At 36.8% G+C, this 27,509-nt stretch overlaps 1 protein-coding gene across 1 annotated transcript in view; it reads right to left on the bottom strand.

Moving 5' to 3' along the window:
* ATP13A3 (ATPase 13A3) overlaps positions 1 to 27,509 on the bottom strand; it is a 57,301-nt gene that overhangs the window by 5,128 nt on the left and 24,664 nt on the right. Inside the window, exons 7-33 of the mRNA XM_066193324.1 lie at positions 25,178 to 25,258; positions 24,391 to 24,460; positions 23,675 to 23,809; positions 22,817 to 22,889; positions 21,916 to 22,047; positions 20,731 to 20,910; positions 17,765 to 17,922; positions 16,914 to 17,102; positions 15,944 to 16,005; positions 15,204 to 15,354; positions 14,992 to 15,108; positions 13,944 to 13,961; positions 13,699 to 13,852; positions 13,493 to 13,613; positions 12,202 to 12,326; positions 11,078 to 11,256; positions 10,505 to 10,627; positions 10,342 to 10,421; positions 9,620 to 9,662; positions 9,413 to 9,522; positions 8,445 to 8,541; positions 7,435 to 7,507; positions 6,449 to 6,626; positions 5,599 to 5,786; positions 5,072 to 5,160; positions 4,794 to 4,874; positions 996 to 1,085 (exon numbers count right to left, since the gene is read on the bottom strand). Of these exons, the coding sequence (XP_066049421.1) occupies positions 996 to 1,085; positions 4,794 to 4,874; positions 5,072 to 5,160; positions 5,599 to 5,786; positions 6,449 to 6,626; positions 7,435 to 7,507; positions 8,445 to 8,541; positions 9,413 to 9,522; positions 9,620 to 9,662; positions 10,342 to 10,421; positions 10,505 to 10,627; positions 11,078 to 11,256; positions 12,202 to 12,326; positions 13,493 to 13,613; positions 13,699 to 13,852; positions 13,944 to 13,961; positions 14,992 to 15,108; positions 15,204 to 15,354; positions 15,944 to 16,005; positions 16,914 to 17,102; positions 17,765 to 17,922; positions 20,731 to 20,910; positions 21,916 to 22,047; positions 22,817 to 22,889; positions 23,675 to 23,809; positions 24,391 to 24,460; positions 25,178 to 25,258 (3,097 nt within the window). The remainder of the gene's footprint in view (positions 1 to 995; positions 1,086 to 4,793; positions 4,875 to 5,071; positions 5,161 to 5,598; positions 5,787 to 6,448; positions 6,627 to 7,434; positions 7,508 to 8,444; positions 8,542 to 9,412; positions 9,523 to 9,619; positions 9,663 to 10,341; positions 10,422 to 10,504; positions 10,628 to 11,077; positions 11,257 to 12,201; positions 12,327 to 13,492; positions 13,614 to 13,698; positions 13,853 to 13,943; positions 13,962 to 14,991; positions 15,109 to 15,203; positions 15,355 to 15,943; positions 16,006 to 16,913; positions 17,103 to 17,764; positions 17,923 to 20,730; positions 20,911 to 21,915; positions 22,048 to 22,816; positions 22,890 to 23,674; positions 23,810 to 24,390; positions 24,461 to 25,177; positions 25,259 to 27,509) is intronic.

Below are 27,509 nucleotides of genomic sequence, written 5' to 3'. Positions count from 1 at the left end.
ATTAATAGCTATTAAAAAGGACACAAATTATTAAACTTATGTCTTCCTTCCTATGTTTCCTCTCCCAGTCTTACGTGCATGTAGTTTAATTAGCTGGGGAGGAGAAACACCATTCCTCATTCCTGAGACTGAATCCCTCTCATGTCTCAGAGGGCACCTATAGTCTGGAGGGCTGACATTTTAATGGTAATATATTCTGTAGTTTTCATCATGCTCTAAATGTCTACCAATTGGTGAACTGAACCAAACAGGAACCTTGAGCCCAGTTTCCATTCTCCAGTGAACACAAAACAATTTGTTCTACAACAGCTTCTAAAGGACAAATGTAAATCTGAAGTGAACATATTTAATAAAATTTAGTGCTGAGAAATAAACCACTGTAATTCTAGCAAGCACAAATGTACAATCAGCCAAAAGTAATAAGCCAACAGGCTTAAAGTAAAGCTGGGATTCACACAGATTTCCTTCATGTAGTAACAGCAGAGGGGCAGACCAGATCAAAATTCATGGCCACCTGAAAAATCTTTCAGTGTCCTAAACCATCTGAAGTAGTAGTAGTGTATTTTCACTTGCCATCTTGTTTTGTTTCATTTGTACATGCTGAAAATTACTGCTCTCAGACAATGACCTAAAACTCTAAACCAAAATAATTTATTTTAATCGTTTCTACGCAAATCAAGACGTTCCCAGTCCTAGCATGCTAACTTGTGACACCACAAATAAAATATGCTAATTTGGAAACTAAAGATGAAGTGGGAAAAGTCTTAAAGAAATACTCTAGGTTTGTTTCACAGTTCTTGCACACACACTAAACTCTTTAAGTGTCAATACAGATAAATATATAAAGAAGCCTTTGCTTTTAATATTCCAGTTACAGAAATCTAATTTAAGCAGACTTAAGCTAAAGAAAAGGCAACAGACACTTATAGATAAGAGACAAAACCAAATTAATCCACATGCACTCAAATGATGACAGCAAAATACTCGTCTCCAACCTGAGGCGGCTGGGGTATGGTGAGGCGAGATTCTCCTTGTTTGTCTCGATTGAACACAACCTTCCAAAGGATCATATCAAGGAGGACATTCTGTGAGACATTACAGTGAGTGGGAAGAGTTAAAGAAACTAATGATCATTTGTTGTTAGTGTGCACATTACAAATAAAACCTGAAACAGTGCATTAGGCATAACTAATACGGTGGCAAGCAACACAGAGAGTTTATGCTACTTGTCAGTATTTTTGTGATAAACATTTTTATTCTTAAAGTGCTCACACAAAATTTAAGAACATGAACGTGTACTCTAAAATCAACAGCAACAATGACCAAAACTGCATCAATCAATATGGGTAAAAACATAAATATACATGTGTATCAATACTCTAAAAACCTGTGAAGGACTGCATGAAGATCTACGTGCTTAGAGCAGCTTCCCCATAAACCATCTTTAACATTACACTGCATTTCATCTTGGAGCTATGCTTTTTACATAGTCTGTTTTAAAACAGTGACATCCTCAGAGAAGCAGCAGTGGGGTGGCAAAGCTGAGCCACCAGCAGGAATTAAGGAATTTGGTAGATATAATTCCAGATGTATAAAGGGGGGCAGAACTTGAATAGTATGTTGAGCACATCTGGTTATCCTCCTACAGCTGCATGGGTGGACTCAGGAGCTTTGAGCAAATCTGACAACACAGGTGTGAACCTGTACCTTCCATGGCCTTGAGCCTACAACTCTGTTCCTTGGACAGATTCTATTTCTAACATCTGACTAACCTCTGCCATTGAAAATGGGGAGATGATTAGTCAGACTTCTGTAACAGATTTTTATAATGCTTATGATTTCATAATATACCAGAATTTGATAGTGCTTTTATAAAGCATCAGCCAACAGATCTTCAGCTTGTTAGGTGTTTATTTCTGAAGCCAGTCTGGTTTAAGCATGTCTATACCAGGCATCAGGGGTGAAGAGGAACAGCTGCTAGGATCTGTCTCTGTTGTGCAATATTTTCTACCATCTGGTAGAGAGAATCTGCATGCTTTGTGAACCTAGTCTGGCACCCACATGGAAGGAGCAAGAACTTTTCAGAGCATTTCAGAAAACAAACAGAAAACAACCACAGTCAGAAACTATTCTTGTTGTAGAAGCAACGACAAAACTACATCTGATCATTGTGTGACACAAAAGTGTCACACTGGCAAGTGTTACTAAAAAAGATCCAATTCCTCATGTATCTCATAATTATGAGACACTTTAAGAGGCAGCTCCTGAGGGATAACTCTCAGCAGAACAAACTCTAGAATGAAATACAGGGTACCTTGTTAAAAGATAGAAGGAGCTGACACCAGCAACTTCTCCCAAATACTCAGATGTGACCTGCGGCACCCACTAAGTCTGTAGTGAAAAGTGTAGGGAGCAGAAAATCCAGCCAGGCACACAAGGAGAGAAAGACAATGAGCTCTACTGGAAGTGAAGGAAAGAAATAGCCTGGGATTTCTACACAACACACTGGACCCAAGGAGTTGGCACCATATGATTAAGCTTTAGGGAGTGTAGAGTAACACTGCTGGAATTGGGCAGAGGCAGTTCAGGAGGTGGGCTGAAGTTACGAAAGGTGAAGTGTGTATTGTAAAACAGGGTTTGGGATCTGAGGATCACTAGACAACAGTTCTGCTGGGACACTTGCTGAACAGTAAAAACAACTCATCTGCCATAATAAAGCATTCAACTTACACTTACAAAGTGGAAGAAACTTGATCTAAGGCAAAGCATAACAGCCCAAACAATTAGTGCCAAGAAGTAGGCAATTCTATTTTATTACTAAAGTACAGACAATAAGACAAATAGGGAAGTCTGTTTCAAAGAAATATGCCAAATCACCCCTGCAGTTTTGGTAATGGAAGTTAAATTACTGAAGTGTAGAAAGATGCTAACTCAAACCTGCGTAGGAAAAAGAGTGGGGTGAGGTTTGAAATACTGGGTGAAAGAACAGTCTGCAGGTAATTATATTGCTTAGGTGATGCTTAGTAGAAATTCATAAGTCTTCAGGCTGATGTGACAACCAACAAGGCCCAGAAGTGAACACGTACTTAAACCAGAGGAGAACCATTTGTCCTCAAGAGCCACGTGCTGATACATGGGTTGGCACAGTGCACAGACTTTCTACTGGAGCCCTTACACATCCAGAAGAGAAACAACACCAGATTCTGTAAAGGTTACAGTATCAGCTACAGAACAAAGGAGTTTTCAAGCAGATGGTAAATTTATTTCTCTCAGTAATCTTTATCACTGGAATGAAAATTGAAATTGAATAGGAAAAAATATTTCTGTCCAAGAGGTTTGTTTTAAATTTATCAGAAGACATAAAAAGCCATGATTCTGAAGCTTCAGAATAGCTGTTTTGTTTCAGTGGTAAAGACACCAATATACATATAATTTGACTTTTCACAAATAAAAGGTAGCAAAAACCCCCCCCTATTAAGCATTCACTAATACAAAAAAAATGGAAGAATTCAAGGGCATAAAGGAAAATCATCACAAGAAGAGTTAGAGTACATACAGGAAATGTAAAAAAGGCACAGAATCTTTAATAGTGGATAAACTTGTTAACAACAAGACAAGAGGCCAAGAAAATTAGTATCTACTGACATGTTTTGGAAAAGACAAGTTGTCACCTGCCATGTGAAGACACAAAAAACATGTTCCAATAGGCAGCAACATTAGATCATATTTTGCAAATTCTATTTGGAACAACATTTTAAACACAATACCTTGATAATTTTGATTCAAGTATCTGAAAAAAACCCTTTGCTTGAGTTAATTTTTACTAGGTCACAAATAAAGGAAAAAACCAGGTCAATTGGACAGAATATTAATGCTGTAGTACACTTTGAAGGCCAAAATTAAATTATCCAAGCAAGTATTATGCTGGTTACATTGAAAGCAATCCCTCACATTGTAATGGAAATACTGATTAGAAGCTGTAGAAAATATTACACAGTAAAAAAACAGATAATTGTAGTGTGCAAGCATTAGATAATGTTGGAAGGCTTTTTCATCTTGCAGGAAAAAAAGTGACTCATGACTGCAACCAAAACCCAAACATATTCAGGTTGGAAATGACACGTCACTTAACAGGGAGAAGAACCACAGGAATAAATAACTGACTGTGAATCCAGACTTCTTCTGGAATATTTATCTGTCCAACTTTGATTCTTGGAAACAAAAACAAGGCACCTGGATGAAAGGTAGGGCATGTTTCTGCTCACATTAACTCTGGAATTACAGCAGAAGAGGTCAACAACCAGAGGGACTGGCTTCAGACAAGCTCAGTGATGGAAAAAGTAGATTTGCATGAACATTCTGGACTTTGACCATATCAGACAATCGAGTTACATAGACCTGCATTATTCTGAACAATAACCTATGGGTATGATCCAAATGAAGGAAGGGGGGGTCCTCTAAGGACTTTATACAGTTCTCTAGTATGCTGTTATTCTGAAGTAACACAGAAAATAAAAATAGGGTATTTTAATACAAAATAGTTGAATTTTGAAATCTTTCAACTTCCTCCTCGCCCCCAATTTTTAATAAAATGTATTTTAAAATTACAATTTAGAAACAGAAATTCTCAACACCTCAAATCTAGCTTACAAGGACATTTGTAGAAATACACGCTTAACAAGAAAACAGCAGCCGCTCATACTGGCATGCTGTGAAGAGTGACTTTTTAAATAAAAGACAATCACGCACCCTGAAAAATGCTTAGAAGCATTTTTTCCATGTGGATTTCTTACCTCTGTCAGCACGGACACAACTGCATTTAGAATAACGATGATGACGATTTTTAGGCGCCACTCAGGTGGCACACACACAAGCTGTGGAAACAAGTTGCCAGAGCTTAGAAACACACATGTGAAGTAAACACACATTCAAAACAGACTCAGCATCATCAATTCTCCCTTCCCCACCCAGTGATGTGAAGCTAAAGCTCTGCAGGGATCACGCTTGCCCCAAAGGCAGCCCATCCATTCCCTGAGGAAACTGACACACCCACAGATCTGCTGACTCTCACCTCAAGAAATGCGTCAATAGGTTCAACAGGATGCAACATGATGAAAAATATGAAGACATAAAGAACTATAACAGATAAAACAAACAGAACTGTAAAAGAAGAAAAAGAAATTTAATTGGACCATCTCACAATCAAGAGTTTTAGACAGTTTTAAGACGTATCCTGAGTTCATTACTGCGTGGAAACAACCTCTCTTCTCCTTCTAAACCCCTTCCAGGCAAATTTGGGCAATACTAGTTGTGCTGATAGCCATAAAGAGAAAGAAGGCCTGACTCCTCACTGGCTCACTTGAGGAGTTGAAATACAGAAGTATATACATGTATACTTCTACAAACAAAGCAACTATTAACATAATTTTCTCTATACAGTTTAATATTTCCTTATTTCTAGCTGTGATTACAGAAGGATAACTGCACTGTGATCTCCTAGCAACACTATTGCTTCTGAAGTGGCACAAAAGAATTGTCAACAAGTGCACAGTCACTGGGAGTTTTATTTGGAACTGTATATACTAAGAAAGGACTTACAGTTTTTGTAGCATGGTTGTCTAAAGGGCTTTCCTTTAGAAAAGACAATTGCCACTATGAGGTACTGAAAGCTGGATATAAAAAACAAAGTTGTGTTTTCATAATTTTGAATGTAATGTTCATCATGAATAGTCTCATTCCCATGGTGTGCAGAGCTGGTGTTCTTGGCATCCAACACATTACATGCACTACAACACAAAAAACATTGAACACTGAGTTATGGAGAAGAGGCAAATAGGGCCCAGTTATTTACAAAAGTAATAACAGAACAAATTGCTACAGTAGTAAAAAACCTTAAATTTGAGAACATATTACAGATACTAAGAAAGAACTAAAACCTGTAGCAGAGAAGCAGCAATTTTTGTGAATTCAGAGATTCGACTTTGTTTATGCTGCCAGTTTGTAAATTTTCTACATAAACTGTTCAAAAACTATTAAACAGACTTCAAAGACAGGTAAGGAAATACTTCAATCTAACAAAATAAAATTAAAACACCTCTTCATTTTTAAAATTATGAATTTAATTTGATTTACCAGGAAAGCAAAGCTTTATAATATGAAAGAGATAAAATAGATCTGAACCATAAATTTCAAATTTCTACCTCAACTGTCCCAAAGTTGAAGAGCCATTAGACCAAGCCATCTGACTCTGATCCAATTTTGCTCTTCAGCCACTGGGTAGCTCCCATATATTAGTATGCTTTTCACAAAAAATCAGCAGACTAATAAGCAGCCATAGAGAAGCACTATTTTCAAAGTCCCCAAAGGAGGGGTCAAGAAAGAAGAGCAATTATTGCCTATAGCTTTCCAATCACTACTGAATCCAGCACAGAGCCACTGAAACACTTACTCAGAGTCTGGTGTCCAAGGCTCATACCAGGACTGCTGTTTGACCCAAAAGAACCCCAGGGTTTGGAAAGCAAGGCAGATGATGATCTGAGACAACACGGAACACAGAAGTGGACCTGAGATAAGACCTGATGGAGGCCTTCGTGCAACAAGCTCTGTCCAAGCAGGGTTCAGACTCACTATAAAGAGAACAAAAAACAAATAACACATTGCATCATAATGGTTTGCAAGAGCTATCCTGTTCACATTCTGCGGGATTAGAATGGCTTGCTCATGACATCACTTTAAAATTTAGTCCAGAACTGCAGATGTGAAACCACCTTGAAAAGACCATAGAGCCACAGAACAATGCCACAGTGCCTTCTACAGGCTGGTTCCCCAGCAGCACAGCACAGCACAGCAGGGGACAGTAGCAGCCATGAGACTTAAGGAATTAGCAGTGTCTAGCCAAATTCCCTTTGTCTGGCACAAGGACTTACAGCTTGCCTCCTCACTTTTGGACTGCCATTGCTTCAATTAAGATGTTTTCATTAAATTTGAAAATGGAATTCTATTGTTAGCCGGTGAATCAAATGCTAGGCTCATATGTGGAATCTAATGTTTCACTAGGCAATACTTTGAGTGTACCATTTTGTGGACAGAAGTTCAAAGTAAGAATGCAAAGAATCAAAACATTTGAGCAAGATGATATTGCAGTAACTCCTGTTTCCACTCCAAAACCAGCTTCCTGTACTGTAAAGACTTAGTTCTCCAAGATCATGCCCACAACCTGCTTCTTGTATGAGGACATTTCACAAATTTCAGATTAATCTAATTCAGTACACAGTGGTTTGGGTTTCTTAATGCATAGATGTAATAGTCATAACATCTTCACTGTATGTCACAGTGTTTTCTCAAAATCACATGTAATTAGATATTAAAGAAAATCTGACCAAGCAAAAAGTGGTTCACAGAAGTGCCACAATGGTAATTTAGTACAGTACTTACTAGTGAAGACAACCACCAAAATGATTGCCAAATCAATGAAGAGAAACTGGAAATCTCCCAAATTGCTCAGGATCTGGAGAGAAATCACAAATGTAACATTGGTAATTTCTTCACACCACAAAAAAATTATACTGAGACTCATACAGCATTAATTCTTTGATTTTCACTCTATTAACAAAACAGTGTCCTGTTGAACTGGCCTCCTTTACCTGCAGGAGTCCTGAATATTCTACAATTCACAGAACAATTCCTGAAGTATCATGGTATGAAACAATTTCCTTTTCAAAACGGACAAGCTATTTGTAATTGAAATTTGTTTGTAAACAAAATGATACTATTGAATCTTACATACCAATGCAATAACAGCTTAAGCCTAGAGTTCTTTAAACACCACAGCCTTACTATGTACTCATACAACTGTCAAAATTTCCACCTCAAAGGTCCTTTAATACTCTGCACCTTTAACTTGCTCAGAATAAAAATTAAAATACAGGATTTCCATCACATGCCACTAGTGTGAAACCAATCATATTAACAGGAAGTATTCCACTTTGCTTCTCCTCCCACCCAAATCAGTACTTCCAGTTTCTTTCCATTCTAACATAAAAAGAATGCCTTTCCCTTTAAAAAAAAAGGCTATTTCAAAATGCTGAAAGTTTTTAATTAATTGAAACCTATATTTGGTCTTCCAAATAAGCATATATAGAAGGCAAAAATATAGGTTTCAATTATTTAAACTTTCAGCACATATAGAATGTCTCTCCACTGTAGAGACTTCCTTTTTACAGCCACTGGTTATTGCCTTTTCTAAACAGATATTACCATGTATTTTGTAGAGTTAATGTGAAACCCCCCCCACCCAAAAATACTAACAATACTTTTAGTCTAAATGTATTTTTGAATGCATGTGTTGTACTCAAAGGGACTTGCAATAATTTGTATTAAATATCTATCAACTTTCAAATCTCTGAATTATGCTGACACAGCATAGGTATTTACGGAATACTTACAGAATACAGCAAAGTAACAGTGATGTACTGGATGATGCTGTATAATGCCATGAATTTAAACACACAGAAGGAAGTTATTAAAGCAGCACGGCCTTCCCTGTCAAAACAGATGCAATCATGTAACTACAAAACTTTCTGTGCAAGCAGTTAAGTTCTGCCTACCAAAATGTTAGCTGCAATTAAACACACCAGCAAACCCTCTGATGGACAGTATGCTACAGACATGAGAGAAACAGGAGTCAGAATGGTACACTTCCCCCAACATTAAAGTTCTGGGCATGACTTCGGAACTTCGCCACCACCTAACTTCCTCTTTGGACTTCATGTGCTTTTTCAACAGAGGTTATAAAATGAAAGTCTTTTTACAAAGCATCTATGGAGCATTAGTTTACTGCATGGATTGAATGAACACACAGTCAGCCACAGAGCTGCTGACTTCAGAAATGTTTCTGATAATGCATTGCTTCATTAGTTCCCCACAGACGCCTAGATTCTTCTTTGGCAGACCTTTATCCAAAATCATTATCTAACTTCCAATTCTAGAGTCAAAAAATTGGTCAAACCCTATTTAGAAAATTTTTCTTCTACTTTGTATGGTGCTTAATTATTATCTGAAGATTTTTACTGCTTGTAATTACACACAGCCTTTATGGAAACTAGAAAGTTACTACGACAAAACTTAAGACTAACGTGTAGAAGCTTGGTAATGCTTTGAAAAATTAACTTTACATGGACAAAGGATTTTACAACAAAATAGTAAATCATGCTATGGCTGGGTTTTGCTCAGAGTACCTTCAGGAAAGAAACAGAAGCACTAAAATGTATGGATTGTTCTGTTTCCTAGAATAGGAATAGAATAGAATACAATAGAATTCACACTGGTTTCCTACAGCATCAAATATATACTAAAACAGAGAATGCAAAATTAGTCACACAGACACATTTATGTTCACAGTCAGCGCCATTACCTGATCAGCTTTGGCACACAGGAAATACTGGGTGTCCTGGAAGTGAATGGTGATGCCACAGAAGCCTCAAGTTCAGACAGAGATATACCACCGTGTGCCCTCTTTAGTGCCTGCCAGGTAACATTGAAATAGAGACCATTTTAGAACTTGCCTTCAGCTGTACAATTTAACTGAATGGCTCTGTATGGAAAATAAAAATATACTTACCCCACAGTCATTTGCTCCATCTCCACACATGCCCACATAGTAACTATAAAAATCAAACAGATATCAGCATTCTGGACCATTCTCCAACCATGGTCCATTTAGCTTATTTCATTAATTACTTCTATATTACTTTGAGTTATTCAGGGTTTGCATAACAGTGGGTGATCATTAATGCTGGAATCAATTACTGTTGCTGTTATGCATATAAGGAAGTAGACCGAAAAGCAACATGACAATGACAGGTCAACCAAAGCAATAACGGTTAATTAGCTCTCTATCATCCCAAGGCAGTCTAAAGAATCCTTGCTCTAGGCGATGACGCTTTTGTAGTATTTTGTAGAGCTGCAAGGCCTGACACCAACAATCACATATTGACCAATGTGAACAGAAGTCATCCTGATAATACTTCTGTAACACACAGAAGACATTCGATGGGTTTGTTTCGTAAACCAAGCAACTGCATTTATAAAATGTTAGTCAGTTTATGCACATATTCCTCACTTACAACTTCATGAAAAGTCTGAAACTTTCCCAACTAGCCAGCAGATGGTACTACACTCATTCTTTTAGATCAGCTAATAGGCTGATCTATTAACACATGGAGTTTTATCAGCCCAGCGTTTTTCTTTAGGCAAAACAGCTAGCAGCATGCATAATTTTTGTCTCCCATCACACCAAACACATTCAACCTTCTCACTTTCCATGCTTAAGCAAATACTTACTCTACATTTTGTAAAGCTTCCACCAACTGAGTTTTCTGATCCGGCGCCATGCGAGCAAACACAGTGCCATGTAGCACAAGCTGCAAGACAGAAGAGTTCTTAATGCTCACTGGGCAAAGTCTGTTCACCATTGAAAGTGCCCATACCCAAGTAAAATGCTTACCTTGGGTACCAGGTCCTGAAAATGCTCCAAAATCACTGCAAATGACTTCCCATTCATTGCAAAATGGTATTTTGTCATCTGGAGATCCTCAAGGCTTTCATGGACCAATTTAACTGGAATATCCTATCAAAAGTAGTTTAATACTCTAGCTGTAATGCATTTAACTAGAACCTTGTCATTTCAAGCTAATACTCAGAGGGGTAATTCCTAGAGATCCTACACAAGACCAGGTTTATAAGAACGTCACTTGAAAAAAAAAAACCTCATACAATAAAACCATTTACTAAGAAAATGTAGATTAATGTTTCAACTACAAGCAGCTAGAGAAGCTTTAACAGATTGAAATGTTGGGGGAAAAACGTTGTCAAGTGAAATGTCAAATGTCATATCACAGTTGAAAAACTACCTCCCCCAGCTGCTTTACTAGTCTTTGGTATTTGAAGATCTGAAAGTTAACCAGTATATCAATTCTGAACTGACGCTTAACAGCAGATTTACGATTTAAGGGAATAACATAAAAAGAACAGTAAAACTAACTGCTTACACTCTAAGGGCATAATATGGTCATATTACCTCTGAGTTTATGGCTGGTGATGAACTAGTGCATTTTGCGAGGGTATCTGCATAATGCCAGTTGATCCTGGCAGCCTGCCCATCCTTTGGAGGTAGTGCTTCAGCAATAATGACCTTGTCCTGAGGTAGAATCATTCCACAGTCTCTGGCCACAGAGATAGCAGTTAACATGTTATCCCCTGTTAAACAATTGCATTTAAAAGGGTTTCAGTCAGAAAAGAATCAAGACCATATGCTGATATTCCCTGTAAGAGAAGAGCTAACAAAGCCTGTATAGACATAGGAGGACGACTGCCCCACATACCAGTACCAACCTCAGAGTAAATCAAGCCTACAGACAACATTCAGGTAAATGAATGATGTCTGCAGGCTTGAATGAAATAAAATTAAACCAAGCCTAGCAGGTAAACCCCCTCCCCTAGAAATTCTGTGTGCTGCTTAGAGCTATAAAGATCTCTTACTGAAGAAATCTTAGAGTATATGGAAAATAAGGCAGAAAACAGGCAGCCATTTAAAATTCTGCTTTTTACACAGTCACAGAACATACAAACACACAGCTGCATTGTGAGCCTAGCAAAACATTCCAAAATTACAACACCTGTGTTTTAAAAAGCAAATACATGCTGTATGAAAAACACTGAGCACAGACACTCAGCATGCTTACAAGCACCTAAGTCATTCTCCCAGAAAAAAATCCAATACAAAGTGACTTTTCATAGTATAAATCAAAATGGTAGTGACCCTCAGGACATCCAAGTCCAACCTCCTGCTCAAAGCAAGTTCAGTCATAAAATAAGACTAGGACTTCCACTTAGTCTGATTTGGAAGACTTCTAAGGGTTTTCATCCTCCAATTCAGTATCAAGTAGCTTACACTTGGAACTAGGGAGAAGAAACTATAAAGTGGAATTACAGCCCCTTCTGGTTTCTCTGACTTACCAAAGCAATTTGCACCCAAAAGAAAAAAAAAAAAAAAGGTGTCTGAAGAGTTTCACAAGTTTCTAAACTTCCCTGTTGCTATAAACACAGTGTAAACTCACTGACACTAAAATCTGACTTCATACACATAATTAGAACAAGACCAAAAAGAGATGGATCTTTGAGCATCAATGTTTACATGCTAACCTGTAACCATGACAGTGCGAATGTTGGCTTTATGCAAATCTTCAAGTACAGCAGGGGTTTCTTGCTTTAACTTGTTTTGCATTATAATTAACCCCATAAAATCCATGTTGCTTTCAATAGCATCTCTGATGAAAAAGAGACAAGGAAGAGAAGATTATAAGATTCATAATTATTAGTTATAGCTTTAAAAGCCTGATTTTCTGTTTATCAAAGTAAAGAGGAATGTGTATTTTTAACCATGAAGTAATTTGCTTTATAAAAAGTGATGTGAAATATATCATTACAATAATTTATACTTATTTCCTTTTTTTTAATTGAAAACAAGTGTGAAAAAATGTTGTTTCCTCTCAAGCACAATTTTCAGTTTCTTCCACGAGAATGCTTTCTAAAGGAAATTACAGTCTCAAATAGGTTATAGCGAGAAAATATACTCTGAAACTAACTGCATTCACAGGCCAAATATTAAAATATGTTTAGAGTGCACGTCTATTTTCCAAATTAGCTGAACCTTACCATAAAAGCTACCACACAAAGGCACGTAAGATTAATAAGCACTAGCTAATTAGGCAGAGAAATGAATTCACTTTGGTTTACATTAAAAAGTCAATGTATTTACAGGTCTTAGGTATTCTACTGCTATTGTAGATTTTCACACCTAAAACTGGAAAACTCATTTCTCTGCTTTGCCAAATGTTCACCTTGTACACAGGGCTGATAAAAAAGAACATAGTCAAAGCTGGCATTTTCACAGCTGCCCTACACATTCAAGCACTGCGGGAAAGATGACATTATCCATTATCCATTTCAGCTCAAAAATAATTCACAGGAGGTAGTACTCTTTGAAGGAAGAAACCCTTCTACCTTCCAAACCTCGTAAGAAAAATGGACATGTTTGCTTTAGGAGACAAAGAAACTGCATCAAACATGCATAGGAGGATTTCCACTGCTTCCCACTATCCTTAATAAACACAGATGATAAAAGAATGTGCAAGCAAAGAAATCAGATGAGGCTTTCTGCCACAATAGTGTAAATTAGACATCACGAAAATAATTTTCCAGCTCATTTTCCACTTAAAGCTCATCCTCTGAATTCACTTCATTACAGAAAAAAACTTCCTTATCTTGTATGTCCAGGGCACAACTAAAGGATTCAGAGAACTATGTATGTCAAGACAGAAAAAAGCTAAAGAAGAGTAGTAATTGATTTAAACAAAAATACACGTTACATATTAATTCAAAGCATGCAGCTTTTAAAGTCTGTTACTTATTAAAAAAGTGAAGTCACTCTTACCTGCTAATAGTCTGGACTTTGTGCCACGTAAGCTTAGACTCCAGTTTTCTGTGAGCAAGAGCAATAACTCGGAAGCCCTGCTTAGTGTATTCTTCCAGGACATGCTCAAAGTCAACAGGAACTTTAAAAAGATCAAGTTTTGAGTTATTAAAATATTCATATTTCAGTTCAGCTATAGAAGCAATAAAAATAATTTTCCCCTTTACCTGTTTCCTGCTTACACAAGCTGGCAATCACTTCTGGGGCACCTTTCATGTAAGCATCCATTCTCTTTTCCCCAAGAACCCTGGCTATTACACACATGCGCTGCAACACCGAGGAAAATGGAAACTGGCGCACAATTCCGATTTCATACCCAGCCTGTGTCATACAGGAAGGAAGGAAGAAAAGGGTTACATCCACATATATCTTAAGAATAACAGGTATGTGCTGAATGAAAAATCCTACTTACCGACAGCTCAAACAATTCCTGAAAAACAAAAAAAATACAGTCACTCTAAATATCAATTTTAAGTATTTCTTCAGCTACCAAGTATTTCAACACAAATCAGTAAATGAGTCTGCACAGCATTCTTGGTATCAAGTCATACTGTATTTTCAATAGATTTCCCAAAAGCTGAATATAAATAAACCGCAGCTATTTGGTATCCTTTACTTTAAGTGAGACACAGTACAAACGTAGAGTTTGAGTTCTTGATTAGAATTTCCAAGACCTTCCACAGCCCAAACTGTCTGTTTAGCCTTTGTAAATGACTAAAGTACTATGGTGTTTTGGAATGAGATCACGATTATTAAGTAAATCCCCTCCCCCACAAATGTAGTAAGTTTCAAGAATGTTCAGATATCAACTGCTGCACAGTGACTACTGCTGTGCATGTACACTGCACTCTGAACAAAAGAAAGACACTTCTATCTACAACAAATTACAACTCATACAAATGCACTGACTTGTTATGCTCTCCCACTACCCTACTCTGTGATAATCTGGATATACATTCACATGCTTAAAATTTCCCTTTGTGAAATATTTAAAAATACTTTAAAATACAGCCAGAAGAAACTTTTAAATCTGCTAAGTACATTTTGGTTTTTCACTCAGCACTTAGTATTATCTCTAAGGTACGAGAGCGGTAAGAATTCCATGCCACACAGTGACATTAACAAATGATAGTTTTAACTGAAACTGCAAGGTGAGCACACCAAAGCACTTCATTAAAACAGAATTTGGTAACAATACCCATATTAAAAGGCATAAGCTCAAGAAGCATTACTGTACTTTATAACCAGTCTGTAAAGGTAATAATGCTGACACTCAGTTTGCTCACCTTGAAAGTGGCATATACTGAACCACTACCTTCAACAATGGTTTAAATGTTTGTTGTGTCTTTGCCATGAAAACCCTCACAGTTCTGATCCCATTTCAATTTTATCAGCCAGAACCTCAGCATACAGTAAAATGTGTTTCTTTGACTCAAATCAATTGTTTTGAGTTTTTATACCATTTCTTGATCTGTTGATTGCTTGGATTCTGGGGAAAGTTGTTTTGAAGGTCGAACCACTGTTGGCATGATTCGATTATGAAGGGCTGTTTCCTCTTCAGTTGCTTCTTCTAAAATCTGTATTAAAAAAAAAAAATCAACTAATTTATACATTCATTAACTTTGACTTGCTCATAGTGCAATATTCAGGGGAAAAAAAAAACGGCACTTACCCATCCTATTGCTTCAAACATCTTCAAATCAAGTGGATCCCCAGAAAGCACCCCTTCAATTTTTGTAAGGGAATGACAAGTTGCCATGCAAGCAACAAACTCTGACTTCAGCAAGCTCTCACTGCAAGCCCTCTCTTCCGGCAAAAGGAAACTGAAACAATGAAGTAATAATATACTTAGCACTATAATTATTTATTATGAGCCACTTCAAAAGGTTTGTTTAGATTAACAGAAGAAAATTGACTGCACAAGTCCCTTCACTTGTATTTTCACACATCACAGAAAACAAATTAAGACTCTGGGCTAGAATCTTCAGAAACTATCACAACTTTTTCCTCCTTCAAACACTCAGTGGTCATTCCTTTCCTGTCTAGTTTAATCTCTCATACAAAACCCTCTTATCACTTAGTACCTAATTAGCTAAGCGAATTCATTTTAGCAGTCCAAAAAGTCATCCCTTAGGAGGACAGGATTAAAGAAACATGCAACAGTATCTGCAACAGTTTTGCAGTATGACCATGATGAGGTCGCAGACTCTCACAAATAAAATTCTACCTCAGCTTCACTGTGGAGTTGTAACTTCCACTACACCTAAACCACAGTTTAACTGGCATTCCTACAGTGCATTACAGAAATGTTAATATATATGAGCTCACACTGAATTTTCTATTCTATTCTGCTGAAGCTGTTACAGTACAACTGAGTATCATATTTGCTATGAGCTCTGAGCCCGTCCTTACCGAGCATTTTCCACCCGCTGAATTCCCCAAAGATCCAAGCCATCCTCAGTAAGTGTGCCAGTCTGCAAAAGAGACCATGGGGCACGGGATAAAGAAAAAGCCTTCAGAAACAAATTATCTTCCGTCAAAGCAAAAATTAACAGCTATTTAAAAAAATTACACTTGAACGATATATTTTCTGTTGTTTTCACATACAAATCAAGGCTTCGGGACAGAAAATACAGTACCTCCCTTGCTTTTTGCTACTAATTAAGTTCCAAACCTGATAAATAATTTTTAAAAACATTCAAAGCCGTCATGCTCCTCACTGGAGACAGGTCAAACGAAACAGACCCTTAAAATCCAAAGATGATAGCACATCATCTCAATATTCAGGGACTGGGGACAAGGGAAAATGGATACTAAACCATTAGTACTACCTTACATAGCTAAAATAGTAACTGACATGTACTTACAGTTGAAATAATACAGTTAGTATTATACTTACTATTTGAGATAAAATCTAAGGAGAAAACTAAATTTTATCTAGGAAATAGCCAACAGCAAGGAATTCTGGCTAGCACCATTACTGTCTTCCACTCCTGTTTGGTTAACAAACAACAAAATATGCTCGCTCAGCTTTCCATTTAACTAATGAAAAGGAGAAAAAGTCTGACTTCACATTTGAGTTTTTCAGCAGCTTGTGTGCTAAATAAAGTTCTTAGTAAGCCTCAACTCTCACATTTCTGTGGTGCCAGTAGTAAGTTAGGACTTGGGAGCCTTGAGATAAGAAAGCAGCTCAATTACAACATCTTTTTAGAGAAGATTAAAATAGGAGAGTAAACAGATGGTAAACACTGAATACCTGGAAGCTAACAGATCACAAATGATTTAACTGACATAAAAAATGAGTTTTACTTTTTTTTCTATACAAACACCCTTTTCTAAGACAATGCCCTTCCAGGCAGCAAGGTTTCAAAATTCCCCTAACCTTATCAAAACAAACAAGATTCAGCTGGCCACAAATATTTATCCTTTGTGGGCTGATGCAGAAGATGCCAATTTTTTTCAACCTTCTTTGTGCATAAACGATGCCAGCAGTCATAGCAGCAGGGAGTGCTGGAGGCACCGTGATAGTGATAATGTCAAGAGACTCGATGATGATGGTACGAGCTGGAACCTGCAACAGAGGTCAGAGTTAATGAACAAGAACTCACTGCTTACACATTCACTATCCCACTGACATGGGCAAAACCCACACATTGTTTTCCCCAGTACAGTGTGCTCTGGACTGCCCAGAAATTCAGCACAATCTTCACCCACCATCAGCAATCACAATAATCCAGTCCTAAATTATCCACAACCCATAACTTCTAATTTGCACCTTCCTCCCTGGAAATATAATACTTTAAAACATTAGCTGAGTAACGCAAAAATTTTTAAGAGGGAAAAAAGAAAAAAAAAAAAAAAAACAAACCAAAAACTTTACAGTTATCAGGTTATTCCTTGATAAGGATTTTTTTGCCTGCAGCATGTTTTAAATGTGCTGTATTCTCTTTCTTCCAACTGTATATAAGTCAGATGGTAATCTTACATATAACATAGGTAAAAATCTAGTAATTAGAGATAAGAGAAATCAAGGTAAACTCAAATTTCTCTGTAAGATATTCAAATTCTACTCCTGTGCTGAAATTTTTTCACAGTAACCTTGTCTCATTTCATTGATATAAAATAGAGCAAAAAATATTCACTTTAAAACGTTTCTCATCATCTGAAGTGTGATGGAAGTCATGGTCACCCTCTTTATAATAAGGCAGTTCTGGACCAGAAATTAAAACATACCTCATTTAAGATGCTGTTGACAATTGTGTAAAGAAACCCAATGCCTGCCACCACCACCAGAGACAGAAGAAACAAATAGGCATCTCTGTAGAGCTTAAAATCAGTGGGCTTTGGATACAGTATGGAACGAACAAGCTGTCCTTTAGCAGTACTGAAGCCTAGAAATAAAAAAGGAGTAAGTTATTAAAAATACAAACAAAAGCAAACCTATTCAAATATATTAAAAACCTCAAAAAAACCCCCCTCAAGCTACTAATTTCACTACAACTGTTTCTCAATATCCATAGCAGATGTTTTGCAATACTGTAATTAAGGTGCTTTAAAAATATATGTGCACATCATACTAAGGGTTTCTCTCCTATGGCAAGGACATGCAGCTGACGCAAACAATCCCCTCCTCTGCAGCAGCAGCAAATCCTCACATAGTTTGGCCCAGCAGAGTTTGTTGTACTGCGTTTTATTCCTCACAGTGCAGGGCTAGAGCATATATTTACTGTCTAATTAAGCCAGTCCTTGCAAAAAAGAAAATGAAGATATTCATAGTCCAACATTAAATACTTAAACAGCAAGTCTCCATAAGGTCCCTTGAGAGCTAGAATGAAAGATTCAGAAAAAACTGCAGTGCCAGGGAGTCATCTTTTGGAGAAAGGCACCTCCTGATGGCATTTTGACAACTAAACTAGGCGATTACCCTTCTAAAGGTCTTACAGTTGAACAACCAACAGATATCCCAAGGTCCTACTTGAACTTTTGCCTTGATGTTTGAAGAGGACTACATTAATGCCCAACCTTGTGTGCCCAAAACATTTTCCATCTGCTTAGACTTCAAAGTCTATTTCTACAACCTCAATGTCAATGCCAGGTCTTCTGGCATTAGTGACAGCTCCCTGACAGCTTCTCAGTCTGCAAGCCTCCACAGCAAAGGCTGAGCCCTCCACCTGCACATTTGGCATATAGGATTCTACCAAAACAGAGCAACTATAGCATCACTCCTGAAGTGGATGAGCTCATCACAAGATGAAAAGACATGTAGCCTCCAGGCTTTGAAATTGCTACTGCAGAATATGAACCATGGGCCTGTTCAGGGAAGTTCAACATGTCTGTATGTACTTGAGTATTGAGCAGTGAATGCTTTGTAATTCAACATAGTGGTCAACAAAAAAATCAGGACTACTTTCTATTCTTTTTGCCATGGTTTTGCAGAAGGTTCTGTAGCTACATAGGATAGACAACATCAGGGTAAAACAATAAATGAAAACCTCATGGTATGGCTTTAGAACACACTGGATATACAGATAACATTAGGGGACAATTCTGTTCTCTAAAGCAAAATAACCAGTTTTGAATTCTTTTCAATTACAAATAGGAACCATAATGACATCCATCAGCTGAGTTTTAGGAAGAAAGAAATGAATACATTTGATTATATGTCAGCTGTAACATCAAACATGTTGAAGGCTTAATTGGAAGAATTCTGTGAGTATAATACCAGCAGATCAATCTTATATCCTGGTTTATGACCAGATTAGGCCTTTGCACACAACCATATTGAGTTCTGTTCTCTTAGATCTTTTAAGGACTAGATTTTTATGTACCTTCAATTTCGTGGCATTTCCCTCCCTTACTGTGTTAGAATTACTTTAGTTCTTACTATCAGACATCTTAGGAGCAAGAAGCTGCAAGTGCTGTGACATCTACCCTGTTCTGTGGAGAGCGAAATTCCCTCTTGCCTAAGAACTGTTCCTGTGACAGGAAGAACAGAGAATTTTGCATCACTTTGCTTCTCTCTATACATAGCCACAGCAGGAAAACCGAATTTGTCCATACATAAAACCTGAATAAAGCCCAAAGAGCTGAATTCATCTTGTTTACAACAGGAGATAACTCGGACCTGCCATGGGCAAAGAACATTTTACAAACACAACTTCTGATGTCAAGGCACTAAGACTCAGCGTGTTGGGAGCAATTGCAATGCTCCTTGTAAGTTACAGACCACAGTATGAGACTTCAAAACAAAAAGTACTGTCCCTCCTGCAGAGCAGAAGCAACACGCCTTCAGCAGTTCATTTCTGTTGCTGCATGGGATCACCTTGCTGTACATGCACACCGGCTGGGCACATGAAGTTTATATGAGAAACAAAACAAGTTGAGATGGATATTCTTAAAGGACAGATGTGTTCAAGGGAAGGAAAATATCTCTTTGAAAGAAAAGACTAATAGAAGCCTCAAGAAAGAGAATAAAACAAAAAAATTTACTGCTAAAGCAGACTAACAGAGGGTGAAAAGAATACACCAGAGGAAAAAGCAGCAAACTAGGATGAAGTTATTAGCAGAAAAAGTTGCTTTAAGTAGCAGTCTAGCCAATGCAGTCCAATTTCTTCTACCTAATTCTACTGTACTTTGAATTATAGCTTGCATTCATTTATTTCGTGGTAATTTTTTAAAGATGATCTTTGTAAAGCAGAATCCTCCAATTGTATTAGCTTGTGCAATTGGTTTTCATAGAATATCTGTATTAGTTAACCCCAGATGTCTAACATGAATTAGCATTTTTGTAGATAGATCAAACTAATTTTTTAACTAAATGTTAAGTACTTTGAAATAACTATAGGTAAAGAAAAACATTTGGCATTGTGAATGCCTCTGCTAAAATCAGCTGGTCCCCACTACCCACCCAAACCTTTTCCAAGAGGCACATGCAGTTCAACCAACACACTACAAAAAAACAACTAAAGCACATGAAAATATGTTCACATAAGTTTTAAATTGATGCTGAAGACTGATTCACTTTCTTACTTGCCAACTGTTAATCTTCAGACCATCACCTAGTTTTATTATTCTTTTAAGCCTTTAATCAAACTATTTGGGGTACATTCCTTTACCCAAGCTTGGCAGTACCAGCCAGTTGACACAGACCTACAAAAAGAAGTAGTAAATTAACAACGGATAAACTTAACAATCAATACCTGTTCTCACCACCAGAGCTTTGACCAGTTCTCCAGTGTAGAACCGGGTCTGAATGACATTGGTTCCACAGAACAGTGTGTGCCGCTTGTGCACTTCAGGACTGTAGATCTCATCCCCCACTGCTTTTGGATATTCCGAAGGATTTGGCAGATTAATCTTTGTGACAGGAACGCTTTCACCTTAAAGGGAAAAAAGTCTCTAAGCAAGATCAGAAAAGAACAGACTTTTTTTTCATTCACAACTACAAGTAGAATAATATCATCTCACTTCACCAGCACACAGGCAGACTTACGGCAGTAATCTTCATTTCAGCATGTTATTAGGTAGTCTCTCACCTATTAGCCTCAGCTCAGCAGATTCCTTACCCAAATGTTATACAACTCTATTCCTTACAGAGCTTTTCTGCCCCTTACTTCAAGACACATAGATGTAAAACAGAGTTCATTAAAGAAAACCAGGACAAGTTTCCTTCTCTTGCTGAAAAGCATCACCCCCATCTTTACTTAGAAAAACTAGAAGCTGAAGAAAATCATTCTCAGCTCTTTTGGTGACTGACTGCACTCAAGCTAGGGCTGCAATCAATTTTTATCAGTTGCTAGCAGCAGCAAGAGGATCAAGTATATTCAGGAAAACTTAACATGATAGAACACACAATCTCTGAACTACAATTTTCTAAAGGCTGTCAATTTGGACAGATTATCCAAGGAATAAGAAAAAGTCCATCCTAGTCACTGAAGCTGTCCTTTAAATACATCAGATCCCTGGTTTTCAGTGTATGCAACATATTACTTGAGATAATAATTTATGGTTTTAAATACAGTAGAACATTCTGCTCACTACCTTCATTTTTGGAAGAAGATAAAAAAGTTTGGGGGAAAATTTTCTGAAGAAGCAGGCTTCAGAACTCTATCTGCACTGAGAACAGCAAGTTGAGAGGCAGGAAGACAAACTATCAAGAAGAAAGCTTTATAACAAGAAACCATCACTCATTTTTGGAGTTTCCAAGCAGTATCAGGTAGCTGCTGCAGATAAGCGGAACACAAGTACCGAAGCACTTCAGAATATGTCTAATTGCAAGAACATACACATTTCAAACAAACATATCCACTTCTGCTAAAACATACTGCAAGTAAGCATGCACTGAACGAATACTTTTAGCCATGCAGCACTGTGTATCAATTTACCTGTTAGCATACTTTCATTTACAATGCAAGTACCACTGAGCAGTACTGCATCACAGGGCATAATTGTCCCATTGGATGGAATTAACATGGTATCTCCAGGCACGAGGTCGGTGGAAAGGATTTCTTCTATTTCTGAATATTAGAACACAAACAAGTTTACTTGAAAATAGCCACCATCTATAAAACTTGATAAAGACCCTCACATCCAAGATCCAAGTGGTGACAAGTACAACTATTAATAAAATGAAGAACTCATTTTATTAATGGCATGAAGAGATTTTAAAAATATACAGAAAAAGCCATTGATAACCCCCAATTCCACCACAGATTAAACTCCAGAGCACATTGATAGAGTGCATCATGACAAATTAAAGGAATCAAGCTTATACAAAAGATATTAACGATTAGCTACAGTGTAACTTCAGTATAAAGACACAAGCCCAACACAAATGTATGCCTTAAAAACAATATCATGCATCACAGTCCTTTGGATATCACACCTTTAACTGCTGCGGTATCCAAATGAGGGGAAGTTCAGAAATCACCTTGCAACCCTTGTTGGGTAATAAATTGTTATGGAGACCCAACACATGCACATCTTCAAGTCAGGAAAGAAACTAGACTGACAATTACTAAGTGGAATGGTAGTGAATGAGCAACAGCAATAGGACAAGCATCTAATCTAGAACAAACCTGATACTCACTGAAAATACCATCTAGAAGGTTAATCCTGAACACATTACAATATCTAAATTCCACTCTGAACTTCTTTTCCCATGCAATTTTGCTAGGAATGCAAGCATTTCAAACTGATCAAAGAAAGAACAGATGCAGACCTACTTTGCACTCACACTTCATGAGCAATTTAAATTCAACCTTCCAGGCCACCTGTGAAATTTACCTTGGTTTCCTCTGCAGACAGAAACCCTTACAATGCTGTGAGCTGCTACCATGTCATGTAACATAACATATTGCTGCAAAGGGGAGAAAAGTTCATTATTCAAAAGCACAGCTTGTCTTCTTCAAAATGCACTTTCTACAGTAGAAGTGATGAGATTCTCTACTTTAACAACAACAAAATGCTACTCAAAACATTCTCTTGAACATAGTTTAGAAAACTTATGGGCAAATAAAGTTTGAGTGCATCACTCTGTACAGGCTCCTATTTTTAACAGCATACTGGAAGTAAACATAAAGTCATGCCAAATCTAATTAAATCATTTGGTCATTAGCATACAAAAGTAAAAGCTGCAGTAGTTGTATGAACTTGAATTAATGTAGAAGTTGTTTGGGGGTCTTTTTGTGTCTGGTCTGAATTCAGAGATTGCAATTTAAGGATAATTACTACTTTGATTTCCATCAGCAAAGTCTACAGAGAAAATTGAATCACCAGTTTAACAACCCACTTATGCTTCACTGGTGCTCAGTTCTGCAGGGCTTTTTCAAACAAGGAAACAATGCAAGATGGAATCACTACTGTCAATAAAACTTGGTACATAAACTTGTGTCCAGGTTTTATTTAAGCAAGTTAGTGTTTCTGTTATCTGAGGCCAACCTATAGATTCATCAGCACGGAAAGTCTGCAAAGGTCTCAAAGAAAACTATAAATCCAAATTCTTCAGCTCAAAGAGGGAAAATGCATAACAATATTCTACCCGTGTAAGTCTGAAAAATTCTTAAAGATTTGTAAGCAATTTCACAAAAAAATAAGGCAATCAGTAAAAAGCCAGAAAGATGCATCCATTTTCTTGGAACTTACCTTTCTAATGGTGTAGAGTGAGCTAACAATGGATATTACGGACATAATCACAATTGCTAATGCATAGTAGTGATACTCATCAGTGATCCACAATATCACACTGAACAACTGGAAAATGTAAAAAGGGTTGAGAACCTAGAAAAGTGACAGGACATTCAAGTTACACCAAAAGGTCACATGGATTCTCCATTAGAACAAAGCTGAAATTATCCTCCTGCAGGAAGAAGACTGTTTCAGTTCTTATACATAATTTTTGTTTGCTTTGCTAAAAGGATCCTTTTTTCCCACTACCTCCTCAGCCCCTCAAAAGCACAGTTCTCACTCAAATAATACACAAATATAGACTTTGAAGACTGCATGCACTTTCCCCTACACCTCAAAACAAGGTAATGTAAATATCTGATGCACCTTAAGTGATAATTCTTAAAGCAATTGGGATGTTATTTCTTATTTACTCTTAATAAACAATTCTGACATGTTTTCTAATGTCCTTACTAAAGCACCAGACTGTGAACTCTGGAGAGCTTAAAGCTGAGGCCTCTTTGATCTTTAGCTCTAAGGAGAGTTGGAGAGCTCAAAAAAATTGTCCATATGATTTTGTTTTACAATGCTGGGCTCCAGGGGAAGGTTTCCAACAGTCTCTAGTCATTGCACTAGAAACAACTTTCAATGATACACCTTTCTTTCTTTAATTTGTTAAAAAAAAAAGATTTTACCTCCTTAACTAGAAGTTTAAAAATGGAAGGCACTTTCACAGCAATTTCATTTACTCCATAGAATGCTTTTCTGCATTAAAAAAGAAAAAAACAAAAAAGTTAAGATTTTTATTACAAGTCTTATTGATGTCAAAATAATTCCACTAATCTGATAAAGTACAACATATTCCTAAATCTGTGGCTCTCTTCTTACTTATCATAGTTTCAAAAAGTGCTTTTCAGAAAACATTTACCTAGTGAGATGTTCCAATACAAAGATAATTATTTTATACTTCAATTTAAACTGTACCATATTTTTTAGACTCTTTCATAACAAGATTTCTCTGTAAACTGTATATGGGTCCAATGTTATTAAATATGTCATTCTGAAAGCCAATATGTGATTCTCATTAATTTAAGCTTAAACAAGTGTTAAGTCTTACCTGGCAGTACAACACTGTTTTCAAGGTCCTGTATCTTAGTTTTATTCTTAGAATGAAGAAGGGGAAATCATGAAAGAGGGAGCAAGAAAACAACCTCTGATGGGATCAGAGATGGTTAAACGACAGTGACATGAAAAAGTTCTTAAAATGATCTGGGGGGGAAAGGCTTTTATATTAGAAAAAAACCAGATTATCAGAAGATGAATTGCTAAGCAAGTAGATGCTCCCATATTTTAACCTGTATGAAGGTCTCATTTTCAAAAAAATCAGACACTGATCACTCTATTGTCTTCTGGGCTTTTTAACATTCTGAGCACAGGTAATGAAACAAACAATCCTTCCCTCAAATATTACTGCAATGTTACCTGTAATCATGCATTCCTTTTGTCAGTCCTGTGCTGTGTTCATTATGAATTGCAGAGCAGAAGGTAGATTCATCTAGACCTCTAAATAAAGGAAAAATCAATGAGTTCTTTAAGAAATCTAATATTTAAATTAAGTTTTCAGTGACTCAAAAGAGCTAGGTCTTTGCCAAGAGCTATACACTGTTTTATAGAACAAAATCTATTGACTAGTGTGTTCTTAGTTGGTTTTGTCACAACTGCAAATACCAGTGACATATTAAAAGCAATCTTCTCGTTGATATATCTCTGTAGGATAGTCATATCTATTCCAATCAAAATAGAGACACTTAAAAAAACGAAGAATACTAGCATAACTAGTATTCAAAGGCCTCTAAGAAGTGAGCAAGTTTTATAAAACATTATATGAAATCAATGTGGATTAGCATTTCTTCAAATTAAATTCATTTGACTCTAAGTAGTCATGGAAGTATTTTAGAAAGAATTATTAATCAATGCATTAAATAAATCTATACCACAGCTATTTTGCAGCATCTTACTATCACAATGTTACTGACGACTAGGAAACATACATTCTACATTTTCAGTTCTTTTTTATCACCAGAAGACTCATTTTCACAGGACTTCTCCACATGATGTGAAAGCCAATGCTGTGCTTTAGGAAACCTGCAATTATGCAGAAACACCTAAAGCATCATTATGTTTACAGCTATGGGATTGTGTTATGAATTTCAATAAATCAGATGTATGCTGCCCAATATCCAGGTATTTTCTCATGGACATACTTTGGATGCACAGGAAAATACCATCACTTTCCAAAAGACTTTCACAGATGCCATGACGAAACCAGCATTATTCCACATGAATGACTTTTATATTGTATATATTTTAAGTTATTATCTATCAAAAAGGATTCAGAGTTGTCTCAGTGGAAAAAAATAAAAAAACCCAACTCTTTATTGTGCATATGTAGTAACAATTACTTCCATTCTCTAGAATATAGGGAAAGCTTTAAATATCCTCACCACTGCAAAGTCTAGGATCACATTTCCACCAACTGCTTGTACAAGAACAGAAGATCAAAATTATGTGTTAACCTGGCCCTAGGTTTACAAGGTTTCTCTTAACATTTTTAAGTTCAAGGATTTTAAAAATACAATTTTAGATTAAAAAATACACAAAACTCTGTTAATAGTTGTGTCTGTCCTCCCATTCTATCATGAATGATTTTTCTTTTCCTGCAGGAAAAGAAATGTAACAGTGGATTTAAGGAGGGTCCCTAAATTTAAGTGCTCTATATGCAAATATGCATACCTATGTATGCAATGTCCATCCAAAGACAGAGCTTCTAGCACAACATTCCCTGCTTTTTACACTCCTGCTACAGACTGAATTCCCAGGGCATTAAAAAGAAAAAAATAATCCGTGTGCAGAATTTATTATATAAAGCACTCATCAACCCACTCAGAAATTCAGTTGACAGTAGCTAAAACAAAACAGACATCCAAGGTCAGAGTTGCATCCTCTTTGGCTTTGTGACCAAGACTGACTTAGTCCAAGAACAATTACACTTGCATTTCCTGTGTTTAAAAGGTGATCTTAATATTATGGTAATATAAAAAGAACAATGATATGAAACTCAAGCTCTCATAACACAATTAGTTGCCCAAGAAATCTTAATTTGCCCCCCTCCTGTGTTGTGCTAAGCCTTTCACTATGTGATCAAACTGTTCTGTCTCTGAGTACTTGCATAACAGGCAGCCCAAAGTGAATGCTCTTCATGATGCAGTGCTGTGCTTACATCACAACTACAATCATGCTGCCTGCTTTAAAGGTTTTACTATGAAGACCTCTGTCTCACAGACTGTCTCTTTATAAATATTAACTTGATTCTCTACCACATCATTAGGTAATATCGATTTCTGGTTTATATATATAAACTGAAGAGCAGAATAAGAAAACGTATCTTGGAGAAGGACAAATTTTTCAAGACTTCTTTTCAGAATATTTATCATTCACAAGCTCAGATATTATTTTGCACATGGTATCTAGTACTTCACTACATGACCATGTACTTTAGAGAAAAGTTATACCAAACCAGCATTTTTATCTGACCTTGTGGAAAAGTGACTTAGTACTCTAACAGTATCCAATATGTCTCAGATCCAGTTCCTTCTCCTCTTTATTATTCAATTGCTAAATAATCCTGTCCAGCTCAGCTACTGTACCTGACTAAACAAGTGGCCAGGCTCAGTCATGGCTAATACATCAAACAAATGAAAGTTTGGCTTATCAGCAAGAATGTGATTGAATAAATGCCCACATAACTTCCCAG

Source organism: Chamaea fasciata, unplaced genomic scaffold, assembly GCF_029207755.1.
Source record: "Chamaea fasciata isolate MVZ Bird 193981 ecotype frontalis unplaced genomic scaffold, bChaFas1.0.hap1 SCAF_11, whole genome shotgun sequence".
Lineage (NCBI taxonomy): Eukaryota > Metazoa > Chordata > Aves > Passeriformes > Sylviidae > Chamaea > Chamaea fasciata.
This window is presented reverse-complemented; position numbering and strand designations above follow the sequence as displayed.